Below are 16,953 nucleotides of genomic sequence, written 5' to 3'. Positions count from 1 at the left end.
CTCCTACTAACTTCGGAAGACGATTACGGCCGAACGATACGCACTTTCAAAATTCTGCAGTTCAGTTTTAATTGGATGGGTCCAGAGATCACGTGTGCCGATTTCTGTGAGATTTGGACAAAATCTGTAGGAGGAAAAGCAAAAAGTGTGTTTTGGACAAAATTCAAAATGGCGGAAAATCTATCATGGCGGAAATGGGCGTGGCCTATATGGGGAGATGCGTCATGACCCAAGGAATCCAGGGGAAAAAAATATTTTTTATTTTACGACCTACGGTTCAAGAGTTATAAGCCAAAAGGTAAAGTGGGCTGTTATAGCGCCACCATGAGGCCGACCGATAACATTTTAGGGTTAAATAATTTTAGGGATAATGTTGAATTATCCCTAAAAGTTTTGTAACTATAGTGATTACAGTCTCCGAGGAACAAATACTTGAATGTGAATTTTTGCCTTTTCCCATTCATGTCAATGGGGGAATTTAATTCACTAATAAATTCATATCAATTAAACTATACAACATTTCTCTTAACAAAATACAAGCACACGATTCCCGATTTTTCCGGTCAATTTGACATATGGCTCAAGTGCGTACAGCTTACAGTGTGGGAGGTATAAAGCGTCAAAATAAAGACTACTCCAGTGAAATAATAAAGTGTCACAGTTACAAGAGTCTGGTTGCCCATTCGGGCAACCACACTAATCAGTGTATGCTGCCAGCCTGCCATTAATGTCTAGACGTAGCAGTGCCATCCAGTGGTTGTCAATGGATGTGAATTAGGCCTATGCATTTCCAACAGTATACCATGTACAGTACATTGTCAATTACCATGTAAATGTAATCACTATCACTTCAACATAGCATAATTGTCATAATCAATGAATTCAACACTTTGGTATCATCACAGGTTTATTAAGTGACTTTGTACAATACGAATGAAAAATAAAATTAAAAATACAGATGGAGTACATAGCCAAAGCAAAATGTGGTGTTGTATTTTATTCAAATCCCACTGATCTCATTTGTGCAGATTTACCGAAATATTCTCGTCCTGGCTCACTGAATCTATATGAAACAGCTGCTCTGCAGCAGAAACCACTTTTCGTTCTCTTAATATTACAAAATGTTTTACTTCAGCTGGCTCGGTAAATATATTTATATATAAAAATAAACTAAACTGAAATATAACACTTATGAAGTTATAAATGGTGGTCCGAGGCTAGTGAAAGTAGCTAAACAGAAGTAAAGAAAGAGTTACATTTTTGGAGAAAATAAAAAAAACTTCAGCCGTTTTATCAAAGCCCAAGGTGCATTTTTGCTTTTTTTAGTTCCACGGTTCCTCAGATGTTGCATTGATACAGTTTCATATTAGTCTGCGAGGATACAATTAACCTGTTACACTAAAAACATTACAATTTTTGTTAATGCCTTTTCAATTTCTCTATTTAATACCTCATAGAAGATCAGGTGTGTATATGTATGTATATACACACATACTGTATATATATATATATATACACATATACACATCTTTCTTTATACCTGCCAAGTAAACAACTCACCAGAATATGATTGTACAACAGTTAGGCATGTTGTGTGTGTGTGTGTGTGTGTGTCTGTTTTATTTAGTTGCTCTGCATAAAAACGTAGACATCATTAATTAAATAGCAACCTTGGGAAAGAAAAACTGAGCAGCAGGGAGGTGGGGTGGGTTTCGGACAGTATTCAGTAATAACAATAATAAGAACAATAATAATATAATGGGTTTGGCTTTTCTAAAATGGTATTATGTAATCTTCTTTTGTTGTTACGGTAAACACATTCCTTGGATGAGTCCCGAGGCAACTATGGAGATCTCTGGTGGTGGTTCTGACAGTACATGCAGACCTCCCCCCTCTAGTGGCTGGGAGCAGGACCACAGTTGTGGTGGCGGTACATTAGAAAGAGAGGGACAGGAGAGTGGAAGAGGGGAGGGTTGGGTTGGGGGCAGTGCCACACACTGGTGTCCCGACTGGCAATGTTGGCATGGGGTGTCATGAGGCGGCCCAACTGACTGGCTTTTAAAAGATCTTGCCTTTCTTTTTGTTTTTCTCCAGAGTCCTGTGGGAAGTGAAAGATAAATTAATGTTTACTGTGTCATCTTAAAAAAGTAAATGTTTAAAATGTACCCTCTGGGATGGAATGCCTATATTTGCACAGACATCTGGCAAAATAATTATTGAAATGAGAGAAATCCATTATTTAGAAATAACATATCAATTATTTAGTAGAGATCATGTTAAAATAAACACAACAAACCTGTTTTTGTTTTGTGTTGCTGAAATTGTCTGTCCTGAGAATGGTTATTTTACTAAAATGAATTATGCCTACAGTGTTCATTTGTAGTACATACAGTATGTACTAGGTAGTTGAACCAACACATGGCGCCACAATTGCCAAAGAAAAGATTGAGGAACCAAACCTTCATACATAGTTTGATGAGTAGGCTATTCCTTTTTCTATCCTACTACCACACATCAACTAGTGGGATGAATTTCAGTCATGATACAATATCCGAGTAGGCTTTTGCTAATTTGTGCTTCTGCGTCGGAGTCGCATTACTACACTACACAAAACTATCAAAGAAGAGGGATGAGTTTACACAAATGCATGGCATAAATGTTGAATTAATTGCTTGTTTTGCTTTACATTGTGCAAGTATGATTGACATTGTACCGGTAACTGGGACTGCAGAGCAAATAAATCATATATTAAATCTATGAATCTTTTACAAATAATTATGCATCCTTAAGGCAACAATCAAATAGGAACAAAAACATAACGCTACATGAGCTACTATATTAGAAATATCCTGTCTTTGTTTTACAGACACTCATCAGCTTTTACACCTATATCCCAGGAGTGAGGTCACTACTTTGGTGTGGCATACAGACTTCATCAGGACTAATTCTGTGGTTGCCTCTCTTTTTACAGTGCTCTGATACCTATTCATTCATGATACCATGAAAACTGTTAATTGAAAGAAATTTTGTTAGCACGCCTCATCCGTACCTGGACGCATCAAGTCTCTGCTGTTCCAGACGCTGCTGCGCCTCCCAATTGGCACGGTCCTCCTCAAACTGACGCCTCTTCTCCTCCAGCTCCTTGTGCTGAGCCTCCAAGTTCTTCTTCATCTGCTCATGACGCCGCTGAAGCTGCAGGGACACGAATGAGGATACACAGTAAAACACCTGTTCACAGATGGACGTTTACATTTGTACTGTTCTGAGTTCAGGATTTTACTGTGCAACAGACTGCAGCAATCATTGTGCATAATATAATTTAAGTATAATATAATAATCTGAAGTGAGTGGTGCTGTACTGTACTTGTGCTGTAAGTACTGTACAAGCATTCATCCCTGGCCTGTGTGTGTGCGTTAGGCTGTGCAACAGGGACCCAGCCAGGGACAGACCCAGGGACACATAGGATTGGTTGCACCACTCAAAAATCACACCTGTGATTTGAGGGGGCGCTCTTATCATACATCACATTACGTGTTCAGCCAATCTTCACTTTTCTGCACTCACTTTTGTCTTCAATATGTACTTTGCTCAGCCAATCACACAGACCCACAAAACTAAATAATGTACACATAGAACTCAATTCAATAATCCAATATTTAAATCAATATGCTTATAATCACATGTAGAAACAAAATCCAACTAGACCCTCTCTCAATAACTCAAAAGATAAACTCATACAAATATTCAGCAGAACGTTGCATTATCAGTTAGACTTGACCAACACTCTCGCACAGTCCATTCACACCCAAGTAAAGACAGACAGAACAGACAGTGACTAACTACGGTTACATGTGTTTTACCTCTGCCTCAGAGTCTTTCAACTTCTGCACTTTCTCTTTGACTTTCATCTCAAACACCTGCTCCATCTCCATCTCCATCTTCTTCATCTTGGTCACATGATCTCTCCTCTCCTCCTCCATTTGAGCCAAGGGGCTCCTGCAAAGGGAAAACACACACACACACACACACATACAGAGTCAGCATCAGAGAGCTTCACCAGTATTGACCTCCTCACCAGTTAGATGGTATATATTGTGAACACTGGCCCTTCTTTCCCAGGATAGATGCAACATGTAGGAGTAGTTGAAGGGACGAGGTGCGAGAGGAGGGTTGTAGACAGGACCTAGCAGGGCTGGGACAGGGTTAAGGACACCCGACCAAATGACCAGGCCTGTGGGAGGGAGCATGAGGACTGAAAAGCTGAAGCAAAGAAGAAACCTTTGAACTGTGAAGCGCATAAGCCAAGGCTTGCTTTAAATGTTATGTTAGTGATGACCAAGCTAGTTACATTTGCAGAGTTAGCATGGATGTTATTAGGCTGGACTAATGTTGATGGCTGGAGGTGGATAGAAATTTGCCACAAACCCAATACGTAAGTACAAAGGCACACAGACACCTAAAGAATTGCCATAATTTAGAAGAGCAGAAATTAATTCCCAACTGATTTTCCTTATAATGATTCCATGAAAACATCGACCAGGAATGCAGAACAAAAGAATGGGGGGGAAAAAAAGAGGATGCCAAATGGTACAAAGAGTAACATTAGAAGAAAGGATGCCAAATTATAACATTAAGAGAGAACATTCTGAATGGTACAAAGGGAGATAATAGAAGCGGGCTACAAACAAGAAAACACCTTAAACAAGGGTCTAAAATGACAAACAAAAAAAATGACCACTTACATTCCTTCAACTGTGTCAAGTCTAAAAAACAAACACACAAATACACACATAGCATGCAGTGATGAGATCATGCACTAGAATAAAACAGAAGAACTACTGTCTACCAATGAAGATCTAAGATTCAAACTTGTTTTTCCGCTGCAAATTGGAATAAAGACGATGCTTGGGAACAAAAATACCAATGTTTCTTTCGCGACCGTTATCAACTAATGTAAACAATACATTAGTAGTGAATTTATTAGGCTTAGCTGTGTGTTAAGACAGCATTATAAGGATGCTAGTGCTATTCAGCAATTAAGAGTTTTAGCATGGTGAGCGATAGCTGGTTACTAGAAAGCAGCAAAAATGTCCCCTTTTGAACATCCATTTCATGAAGATCTTGTTTGTATGCAAAGTATGTAATTCAATGAAAGGTTGCCTACAATAGCAACATCCATTATGAATGTCACATGCCTAACACAAGACAAAGAACATAACCATGCGATAAAACAGTAAAAATAGTAAAAACACTGTGGAAAAGCATCTGCTAACCATGAACAGCAACTGGATATCTAACTACTGAAGGTAGAATAGATCTGAATGAGTAAATAATGTGAAAACAGCACAGACTTAAGCTAAACAAGTCATATAACCGCTTTCTTTCTTATCTACATTCTGGACAAGAATTAATCCAACTGTACTAACAAAACAGTGCATGCAATCCAGCACATAGTTCCCTAATCGCTAGCACGTTAATAGTTCAGTTGGACAGGTCAAACAATTGTCAGTGTCTTGAAACTCTGGCTCTAGCCAAACATGAACTAAAGATCTAGAGAACTAAAGTCTTCAAAGCCAGAACACTGACACCATACATCAGTGGTTCTCAAAGTGGTGTCCAGGACCTTGAGGGGGTTCCAAATGGACCTTTACAGGTCTGTAACTCTACTCTACCAGGTCCATTTTTTCCCCATTTGTACACTCTTAGAGTTAGTCCTTGAAAATAAAAAATACAATGTTTTAGAACCACTGCCATACATAATAATAGCATGCAATACAGCCTTTCAAACATACATATTGCAATACGTGTAATTCCTGAATATGGAAATAAATGAACATTCTGAAAAGGGCTCAACAGTGGCAGTGCAGGTGAGAAAACATTAAGTCAACTTCTCAAATTAAGAAACAAATTTTACTATTAGCCATACTATTCAGATTTCAAAACACAGGAGTTGTTGGCTGTCTGTCAATGTGTCAGATGAAGTAGAAATTAATCACCAGTACATTTACCCACATTGGGCCAATGACGGGTGGCAATTTATCCTGATGCCTGCCTGGTAAGGTGGTCTACTCCAGTGGTTTTCAAACGTTTTGTGCCCAAAGCACACAAACGACAAACGACAAACTCAAAATCTCTCTGAACACCTGTATTCATAGGGACAAAACTCTCAACGTGTCACAGCATGATGCATTGCGAGGTTGTAGATTTATTGTTATTGTGCCAAATTTACTATAATTTTGTATATGTAAAATGACATGCCCAAAATAGGGACACCAGGTTGAAAGAAACTTTAAATATATTTTTTTAGAATACAGAATTTGCTGTTATATTGGTAAATGAGTATGCACATATATTAAGAAAATAAAATGCCATTTTGTATAATTGTATATTATATTGCAATAATGTGTGGTTGTCAAAATCCTACATCACACCTGGACTTGCTACACCAGTGTGCCCCCCTGCACACCATTTGGGAACCACTAATCTACTCTACCAGACTAATTTGGAAAGTCACCATCGACTTTAGAAATCTTGGTAGGATTAGGTTTGAAGTTGCTGGTAAGGTTTTTTATGTAGTTAAAAATAACAACATCCTTTTCTAACCTAACTAATCAGTCAAGGACTTACTTAGTGGATAGTTGACCCTTGGACCTGTTATTATCCACTCCGTTGTAGGTGACTGCAGCTAGCTTCCTGCTGCGGTAGTTTTCATAGTGGACGTTGTTGGTGACGTCCTTCAGGTCCTGCATGTGAGTTCTGGAAAGACACCACAGAGAGAGAATCAGAACAGTGGGTGAAAAAAACAACTCTTGAAAGATTAGTAGAATCACTGGCAATGTGTGGAGAACGTTCTAGAGAAACTCTGGCAGTAAATGAGTTCCAACTACTCCATGTTCATTTTGGGATGACTGTCATTACCTGATGAGCATGTCCCTGAGGATGGTGAAGTCACAGTGGTCACCGTTTTCAACTGGTCAAGGAAGAAAAAACAAATGCATCACAATCTCAATTCATTCACATGGCCAATTAGCATGAAAATAAAATAGTCTAAACCAGTGGTTCTCTAGCCTGAGCTAAAGTGTTAGGTTTCTGGTCTAGAGGGGCAGGTCTCGGCTCCCCGATTGGTTCACCGATCTCAGCGATCTGTCCGTCAGCCCCGGTCCCCCCTAGTGCAGCACCACGTCACATCATTTGGAGCAACGCCCACCTGGAAGGGTTGACTCCCACTTCTAGACCAGAGCGGCCAATGCATTTTCCCAGGCTTTCATTTTTTGCGCAGACGAAAATGAAAGCATGGGTACAGAGGCTAGTGGTTCTCAGACTGATGGCTCTGTGATCTTGTGAGACCAACTGCTGTGTAAGGTCACAGGTGCTGCCTTATTTATTTTTTACCTTTTTATTTTAAAGGTCGTATAGACAACTTTTACAACATTTTATCAAATGTTAGTATTTCTTCCCTCCATCTTCCCCTATATTATGATGTTGGGGTGTTCGGCTTGGGGACATCCCTATGTTGCCCAGGTTCTATGTTCCCCAGATTATATGTTCCCCACTTACGTTAGGTTGCGTTAGGTTTCTGGTTTAAGGACTTCAGTGTTTTGTACTATACAAATGTATGTATAAGTACAGAACAATCTTTTTTTGTTTTTGCCATCTTTGTTGAAGAGTCTCAGCAATTATGTTTTACTGTATTTTATGCCAGTGTTAGATAGTTTAAGTAGCCTAGGCAGGCCTAAAGTTCAATGGATTGTTCAAAGACTGAGCTTAAATCAGAATTTGCTACTAAAAGGAAGACTAAGTTACTAAAATACTTTGTCTTACCAGAATTACAAAAATGACTAGGTTAGGTTTCTGGTTTAGGTTTATTCTAAGTGGGGAACAAAGAACCTTTTTTACATGGTGGGGAACATAGAACCTGGGGAACATAGGTACACTCCCTTTGGCTCCCTCTGGGTGTTTATATCCACTAGTGGTCAAAGCGTCAACGTCATTTCCTTGAGCATTACTTCCACCAAAATCCTGCTACTTCCGCCAAATTCCAGCAATGCACTCTACAGCGTATATTGTGCCCAGCATGGAAGTGACCTGGCTCGGCCAATAGAATGACGGGGGGAGGGGGTGGTGGAGCCATATTTGAATTCTGTTTGGAAACATCACTGACTTGTGTGTACAAACACTGGAACTTGTCTATATCTCCTTTAACTTTTTTATTTCAGTTTTGGCAACTTTTTTTAAATTTATTTATTCAGCTGTTTTACACAAAACAGAAACAATTTGGAAACAAAATTTGGTAAAAAACAACAAACGGAGATCAAAATGAGACATTGAAGGAGAGAAGCAATGGACATTATGTTCACACATGGAAAATAAAACATACATATGACACCAGTAGGGACATTCGTAACTCTATACCACTTGTGCTTACAACCACGGCCCGCCTATACCGCGATGGAGTTCCACCATCTCAAGCTAACTTGAGCCACGTGAGACACCACCGAGCGAATAAAAGTGAGCGAGTTGCTGTGTCGAACGTTGCAAACGACTCGTTTGAGTTGCGATCCGATAGGCAGAGAATAGTAAATCATGTTCTGGCGAGAGCGTTTTCCCAGACTGCCACTCAAAGTGTCTACTGACTAATCACAGCATGTCCTTGCACAAGCGGTATAGAGTTTTGAAGCATGCCACTGGGAGGCCTGGGGGGGAATGCAGTAAATGTATAGTTATTATTCAAATGTGGAAACGCTTGAGTGGATTAGTAAGATATAACAGAACTGCATCTTTTAATAAATAAGTCAGATTGAAGTCTTAGGGTCATTTGTTTCACCTGATCAATTTCCCATACTTTTTATTACCATTTCTACAGTTGAATGTTTATTTCTTTATTGGACTTGCATTAAAGCAAGTGGTAAGTAGTACACCGTTGTCCATTCTCGTCTTACCTTCTGCCACACCCCAGGGGTACTGTCTTCCCCTGGCCCTCTTGCCATTCACCTCCATGATGGTGTTACTTCCCACTACAGCCAGTGGCAACTTGTCCTGAGACAAAAAAACAACTAATGTGTGACCACGGGAGGAAATTAAGTTAAATGCTAAACATTTGAAAAGGCTCAAAAACGCTAGCAGTGTGTGCAGAGACTGTTCTAGAGAAACTCCGGCAGTAAATGACCAAGGGAGGAAATTAAGTTTAGCTGATAAACATTTGGATATTTTGGAACAACATTTGGATGATCCCAAAATTCACGTTCAAGTTTATATCCTTTCTGAAATACTAATATTTAGAAACAGAAGTAGTAGCTACTCCCTAAATGATTCAGCCTTTGACTGCTACTCTGCTACTCTGAATATAAAGGTTAAACTATACTTTGAACGAATATGCAGTATGACATTTTTTTTAAGCGTTGACGTGATTTTTGCTGTACAACAAAATATTAGACTTAACACTAAGCAACACTTTGTAACTTGGTGTGTAGACCAAGTCACTTACCTTTATCTTCTTTACCAGTCTGTTCTCTTCCTCGTCATCGGTCTCTGGGAACTCATAGATTTTGATTTTGTGCTCTTGGATTTCCCGCATGATCTGTGGTCAGAATGTGGACAGAGAGAATAGTGTATTTTGTAAGTTCTTTCAATCACACCACAACCAATGCAAGTTTGGAAACATAAATTAGGGGAATTGTCATTCAACAATACATTGTAATGCAGTTGCGCACCGGTGTTTCTTACTGACACAACAAAGCCGAGCCACTGACAGCGTAATTCATTGTGAGCTTATAGATCTACTATTTTGTTGTGCAACCAAGTATAACAGTCCGTTTAGAGAACCTTATCACACTCACTCAAGTTCTCCTGCTGTCAAAAGCTATTTACTGTACACAGTGTTATCCAGATCTGCCCTACACAAATCAATTTCAAATTACCATGGTCAGACGTTTTACCTTATTCTGATACATCAGAACTAATCATCCGGTATTCAAAATTGAATTTCTGGGCCAACTCTTCTGGCACCTAAGGAGCTAGTTGCTAGTTATGAGAACTGTCTTTGTTCTCTTTTTTTTTAAACATAAAAATAACATAAAAACCACACGACCCCAGAGGCTGCTCTTTAAATCAGAAGAGCCTTATATCTAGTTATGTCACGTGTGCATATAATGAAACACAAATGCCTCCTTCCACAACAGTTAACCACATTAACCCTGGCACATCGTGACTCGTTCTGAGCCTTTAGTAGGTCAGCTATTTTTGCCATACAACAAAGTACAGTAGTAATACAGTAGAGCAGAGGCGGACAACCTCTTCTTTTTGATCTACCAGGTGATCAGATTGGGCTTCTGAGGTGATCAATTGAACCAAACAAAACCATTATTCACAATTTTTGTTTGATGTGCAAAAAACAGAAACAAATGTCAGAATGTATCTTACCTTTATTGTTCATATTTAATTATTGAATGAGGCTCTGAAACAGCAGTGAAGGTTAGATTAACCATACTATGTGTGCACTTGTGTAATGTTGTCCCCCTCTGCATGCAGAGAGAGGCGTCCTGTGTCAGTCTCGGGTCTCACACTTGTATGGCACCCTGCACGTACGCGAGATGTAATTGGAATAAAAAACAAATGATGTAGTTGTAGACTATATGTATCGGGTCTGGATCGCATCTTGGTGAACTTTTGCAGTGTGTGATGCCTAGTCGGCAACCAATCGTTTAGTGTGAAAGCCACAAAGATAGAATGACAGACGATTTTCTTTTAAAAGACTCCTGTAGTGTGAAATACATAACGATCTGATGACTCGCCGACAACTTTAAAACTCCTAGTGTGTAGGGGCCATTATGTGTTTTGTTGCGACAGTAGGTCGCATTTACTATGAAAACCTGCATCTCCCGTCCGTCCTTTAGTTAGTAACCCACGCCTCCATATATGGTCACACCTTGTGCCATCACATCTCCATATATGGTCATTGGTCACATCACATGACGTCACACCTCATGACATGTCACGCCACCATATATGGCCATCTCCATATATGAAGATCATAACACTGACCTCATCTAACCCTGGATAACCAATGCCATACATGGAAAAGACTGGATTCACCTAGATCTGCATAAATGGAGCCCGCAAGCAACTCTACATCTGACCTAAAAACCTCAATCCCTTATATGTATGCCCTTTAGGGCGAGGTCGCTTCAGGTTGTCTTACTGGTTTGTCACTGATGTTTTGTGTGTTGCTGCAGCAGGGGTGAAAACCCAAGAGAAATTCCCCTTGGACAATAAAGTGTACCTTGACTAAACTTTGTGAACCACTCACCTGCTTCTTGAACTGTGTGCACTCCTCCGGGGTGAGGGTGTCTGCTTTGGCGATCAGCGGAATGACGTTAACTTTCTCATGCAACCGTTTCATGAATTCAATGTCTAGAGGCTTCAGGCTGCATGGACACAAAGGCACAGGCTTATAAACAGGCTTGCATACTAACTCTTTATTCAATCATGATTTAATCACGAGCATAGAGGCTGGGGAGTACAAAGACATATTGCATAATGATGCTTTATGTCAGGTACATCTAAAAGTTTAGCAACAAAGACTCAAAGATTCATAATCAGATGAAAAAAGATTCATCAATAGCCATAATACACTAATACACTTTTGATTAGGCTTTCAGACACAATAGCCATAATACACTTTTGATTAGGCTTACAGACAATAAGAATGGCTATGTACAATGTACATACAGACGTGTTATGAACACTTATTCAAGCAGCAATACTAGGGGATTAAAGAAGATATTCTAATGTGACAGTGGAGATGATAAATGAACGCACCAAATGAAGAAGCCAACTATAAATCTTGGCATTTGTCTTGGCAAACATGTGAAACCAAAAGCTCAGCTTACAGTAACCACACACATAAAAGCATTAGCCCAAATGGACGAGTCGAGTGTGATTCAGCCATTTTTTAAAGTGACTAATGGCCTGGGTTCCTAAAAAATAACTCCAGGGAACATGGAGAGCAGAATACAGTTTGCTCAATATCCAAACTGTCTAGTACTGAGCCGTGCTCTGAGTAACATGAGGTTACTGTGGTTGTGTGAGAGAGCGGTCAGCTGGTGCATGAGTGTGTGTTTGTGTAAGCAGTAAGCATATGCTGACCATCCTCAATACTAGAGTGCTGCTTGTCTGGGTACAGAGGGCAGGCTTGTACACAGTACACACATTGTGTTGTAGAGGACACAGATTTAGGTTGGAGGGATGGAGGGATGGAGGGAGAAAGAAAGATTGTAGGGAGGGAGGAAGAAAGGACATACCGGTAGACTTCATCACTGTTACATTACTATATGAATTGGATAAATGGATCAAATTAATGGTTAAATTAACATACTGAGGATTTTACTATGAGTGCAGAGCTGTGCATTTATGTGCACTTCAATTCAGAAACTCCACACGTGATTCACACAACCACTACCTGAAAGAGACCCAAGCACCAAAGCACAATGTGTACGGCCTCTTTCATATAGACTCTTCAGCACTGAAATAGCAAAGCTGCCACTACTACAGAAGGATTGGCTGACTGGGACTAATACAAACAACCAATTAGGCATCACTGTCATCTGCAACAAACACTGCCATCTCATCCGTCTCTGAATGCCTTGTGTGAGATCATGATTAACCCCTACTTCTCCAGGCCAGCTGACACAATTTACAATGGCCTCTAGGAGGGTTGCACAATAAACACATTCACACACTCTTACTAGAGGCTGCCAAGTACTATTACAGCCTTCTACTGGAGGCCACTGAACTGCTACAGGAAAGTGATAGGCTTTATATATGGACTGCTTTACAGTGGACAACCCTGAACCTGATGGTGTTGTCCGAGTGCCTCAGAAGATGTACTGATAAACTATTTCAAGGCAATGCTCTTCCCAGACTCACCCGTGGCCTGAGGGGGCGATGAAGTAGAGGCAGCAGTGGATTCGGCTATCGGGCATCTGTCGCCTGTTCACCCGTGACTCTGAGTTCAGGTAGTCCTCAAACTTGCTGTCTATATGGTCGATGACTGGCTGCCAGCTGTACAATGCACATTACATCCATAGTCAGAAACTGAAACCACCCACACGCCAAATTGACCAGTGATCAATGGGACAAAATGGAGGTGCTCTTTACCAGTTGCTGTTGTCGACAGCATCTCCAAAACCTGGGGTGTCGACTATTGTGAGCAGTAGCTGGACGCCACCTTCCTTTACTAACACTTTGGATTGCTCCACCTAGGACGACAGGACATAAAATCATTGGAATTCTTATTCGCTCAACACTCGACTTTTTTTTAAATAAAAGGACATTGAATTTACAATATTTATGGTGTGTTCACACTGAACGTGAAAGTATTTGTTTGAGTGGCTTGATTACATACAAAGTCATACATTAAATGCAAAGAAATGAGACACCACTCCATGAATTGTGGTGATACATGGCATGATGATGCGAATGGGTGAAATGAGACACCACTCCATGAATTGTGGTGATACATGGCATGATGATGCGAACGTAAGCGTCTGGAAAATCCCAACTGAGGTGACATTCGCTTAAATGTCGCCTCAGTTGGGATTGACTGCTTGATTGTATATTCACACATGAAATCGCTCAATCGTTCTTATTTTAGAATTTTCCATAGTTTGTGAAGTGATTGACAACAAGCATGAAGAGGCGATTAGTTGAAGAGGCGATTAGTTGAACACACAAATGAACACTTCTCCCATTGCAACACCCAGCAACCAAAATTACACAATTCAAGCAACTAGAAAAATATTTTATCTCTACTCAAATCATTGTGAAACTCACAATGTGTCGCACCCATCGTATGACGAAGTATGAATTAGGCATAACGATGACACATTCTAGCTTTATAGTCCCAATCTGTCCCTCAATCAGATATCCCTGCTCTTTCGAGGCATAATGCACACATGTGTACATGACACAGAAAACAATGACACTGTGCATGTGCAACGTGTGCTGACATGCACTGCAACACTGTGCTATTAGCCAACTATGTTGATGAACCAGAGGAGCAAATGAGCATCTGGAAATAGCAGTGGTGTGAGTCAGGTTCCAGACAGACAGCGATGAATGTATGGCACTTGAAACACTCAGGCTTCTGGGCCGTGGGCCGTGTTATGAGATTAGGAAAGATAAACATAAAGACATGAACACCACTGGCCAACTGTTGGAACAAAAAACAGGGATAACCTCCTGAAGTGATTGTCTAAATCTCAAATGCAGAGCATAAGCCAAATGCTTCAACTTTCACCTACTCGTGAGCTTCACGGAATCTGTGGTTAGGAACATATTGGCCTTGGAGGCGTAAAGGGATACGCCAATTTTTCGCCACATAAGCTCTTTCAGCTCACTGCAGTGCAGTACTGGAACACTGGAAGAAGTTTCACCTCATTGTGTCCGTATTTAGCACATTGCACACTAGCACAATGGTGGATGGCATAAGTCAACTTGGCAATGCCTCAATCCTCTCTGGAAGCTGGATACATGGCATGATCATTTACTAGCTCTAGTTAAGAAATCATTTGAATAAAGACTAGATCTGCCCAAAAGTAGCAGTGTAATAGGTCAAATGCAGTTTTACTTGCACTCTACCTGTACAGTCTTTTTAACTCGATGTGAAGGTCCAGGGTATTCTGCTGAATACAAGTCTGTTAGGAACAGAGAGTTGATCAATGTGGACTTTCCCAGCCCTGACTCACCTGGAAAAAGAAATAAGGGAGAAGGCAAAAACATCAGGATTTGGGGAAAACTGTCAACTCGCATTATGTAAAGGCACTTACACATGTGAAAATAAAAAAGCAAACTCATTCAGAATCCATGTTAACAATTGCCCCTCTATTACGCCAAATCACAGATCAGTAACGGCATTACAATCGTAGTGGACACTGGAAACTAATAAATAAATCACCCAACATAAAAACAATTGAAAAGCCATGCAGTTTAATTGAGGAGGCACTGGCATTTGTTTAAGGGCAAAGACAACAACATAACACACAGTGAATGGCTCGCTGTGCTGTCTGCAGGGCTTCTCAAGCATGCCCAGCCATTCTGTGCCTGGTCTCCGAGCTCGCAATGAATGGGATCATTAGGCGGATGGAAATGACCACTGGCACTGTCCGCTCTGGTTGGTAGCCATGAGTCAATATTTGAAGAGCCACCCTTTACTAAATGGTTGCATTTAACAGTTGAGTTTATTGTCCATACATAGTGGTGCATCTAACAATGTGCAACTGGGTGGATGAAAAACGTGCTGCTGCGTATGTGACATGATTACAGACAGAGGCATGAGGTGGTCCACTCAGCTGTATGGAACTAAACAGGTTGATGTGTCATGTGCTCAGTGAGGCATGCAAGATGTGCCGAGTGCTGCACCTTCCCCTTCTAGCTGTCCCTCTCTCAGCTTTCTTCTTTCACACCACCCTGCTGATGCAAGTTGTTGGTGCATGCACGAGCCATTTCTCATGCGTGTGGCTAGTAACACAATGATGATGGGAGTGCAACACAAGGAATTGGTCATGTTTACCAAGTGCCACTGTAAAGCAATAGGCTGGAACAGAAGCTGACTGTACAGCGCGCAATGGGAGACAAGCTATTCTTAGAGACGCGGCAGGGACACATTCTGTTCATCTCACCACAGGAAATGGTTTTGACCCAAAGAAACATTTCCCTCCAAACAGGGGCTGATTAGCCAACGAAGGTCTTGGCTTTGTGTCAACTACCACATCCAAGTGCTTCAAGAATGCATGTATTTTAACTTGCAGAGGACCGTTCTGCATATAGTCAATCTAAATGTTTCTGTTCTGAGAGGAAGAGAAGCCAAGAAGCTGGAGTCAAGATTAAGTCAACTACAGGAACCGGGATATTCTCCTCCTGAACCAACTCACAACAGTTACCAATCCAGAGTCATGTACGCATGTCTCTGCACTGCCGTTGCATACTCTCACTTTCATCCTGACACACACAAACAGTACATACACATGTGTAGACCGACACACACACACACACACACACACACAGTACAAACACATGTGCATACCGACAGACACACACACACACACACACACACACACACACACACACACTCTAAATAACAAACCACAGCACAAGACTTTAAAATGCCAACCACAATGAATACAATGGAATGATTGAAACAAAGCGAGGGAAAAGTGAGGGCTGTATAGCGTGTGTTCTTACCCACAACCATCAGAGTGAACTCAAAGCCCCTCTTCACTGACTTCCTGTACACTTGGTTGGGGAGGCTTGCAAAGCCCACGTATCCCTCCAGATTCTTTTGTTGCTGAAACGTAGCAAGAAAAACAAACTTTATCATCATCCCATTTAACATTACTACAATAATGCTATTATTATTATTACTTATACTGGAATGCAGATCATTTTCTATGTACTGTAGTCCTGCCATTAAAACAAATAAAGGAATGTAGGGAAAGACAATACAATAGTAATAATCCAATACTCACTGCTGTTTGGAAATTTGATTGTGCAGAAAGGGCAGCATTTCCAGGGTCATAATACAAACAGGAGAGAACACAAAGACAAAGACATGTTTTTGGAATCAGTTTCACAAGCCATCAAGTCAATAAGTGAAATGGTGTGCGCTTTGGCCAGGATAAAAGTGCAGATAGTTGGCTAGCGTGATGCAATGTTCCAGTCCACTAGGTCTTTTAATGTCAATGCCGGGCACCATCAAGCAAGGCCCATTTACCATTAGAGTTTGCTTAGCCGGAGGCTAGGAGAGGATTTGTGCCTCTTGCGTTGACCTATCTCTCACCCACAGCAGCCCATGTGTTTTAATGCTGCTACCGCAGAACACGGTGGTGTCTAGCCAACAGGATGTGATGCTTTTTTTCTTTTTTACAGCATCAGTTTGGTGAACACCACCTACTCAA

General features: G+C 40.7%; 1 protein-coding gene across 2 annotated transcripts; it reads right to left on the bottom strand.

Annotated features, from left to right (window-relative positions):
* Positions 1-889: 889 nt before the first annotated feature.
* septin7b (septin 7b) lies at positions 890-16,338 on the bottom strand. Of its 2 annotated transcripts, XM_083761164.1 has the most exons (13): positions 16,241-16,338; positions 14,639-14,745; positions 13,157-13,257; positions 12,926-13,060; positions 11,307-11,424; positions 9,486-9,578; positions 8,941-9,037; positions 6,920-6,971; positions 6,629-6,757; positions 4,744-4,764; positions 3,862-3,997; positions 3,050-3,192; positions 890-2,098 (listed from the first exon to the last, which is right to left on the bottom strand). In XM_083761164.1, exons 1-13 carry the CDS (start codon positions 16,248-16,250, stop codon positions 2,059-2,061), a joined length of 1,182 nt encoding a protein of 393 aa, XP_083617290.1. In that variant the 5' UTR covers positions 16,251-16,338; the 3' UTR covers positions 890-2,058. The 2 variants fall into 2 exon arrangements, with proteins under 2 accessions (XP_083617290.1, XP_083617291.1); XM_083761165.1 differs by lacking the exon at positions 4,744-4,764.
* Positions 16,339-16,953: the final 615 nt, after the last annotated feature.

Source organism: Protomyctophum parallelum (genome assembly GCF_964188405.1).
Source record: "Protomyctophum parallelum genome assembly, chromosome: 3".
NCBI lineage: Eukaryota > Metazoa > Chordata > Actinopteri > Myctophiformes > Myctophidae > Protomyctophum > Protomyctophum parallelum.
This window is presented reverse-complemented; position numbering and strand designations above follow the sequence as displayed.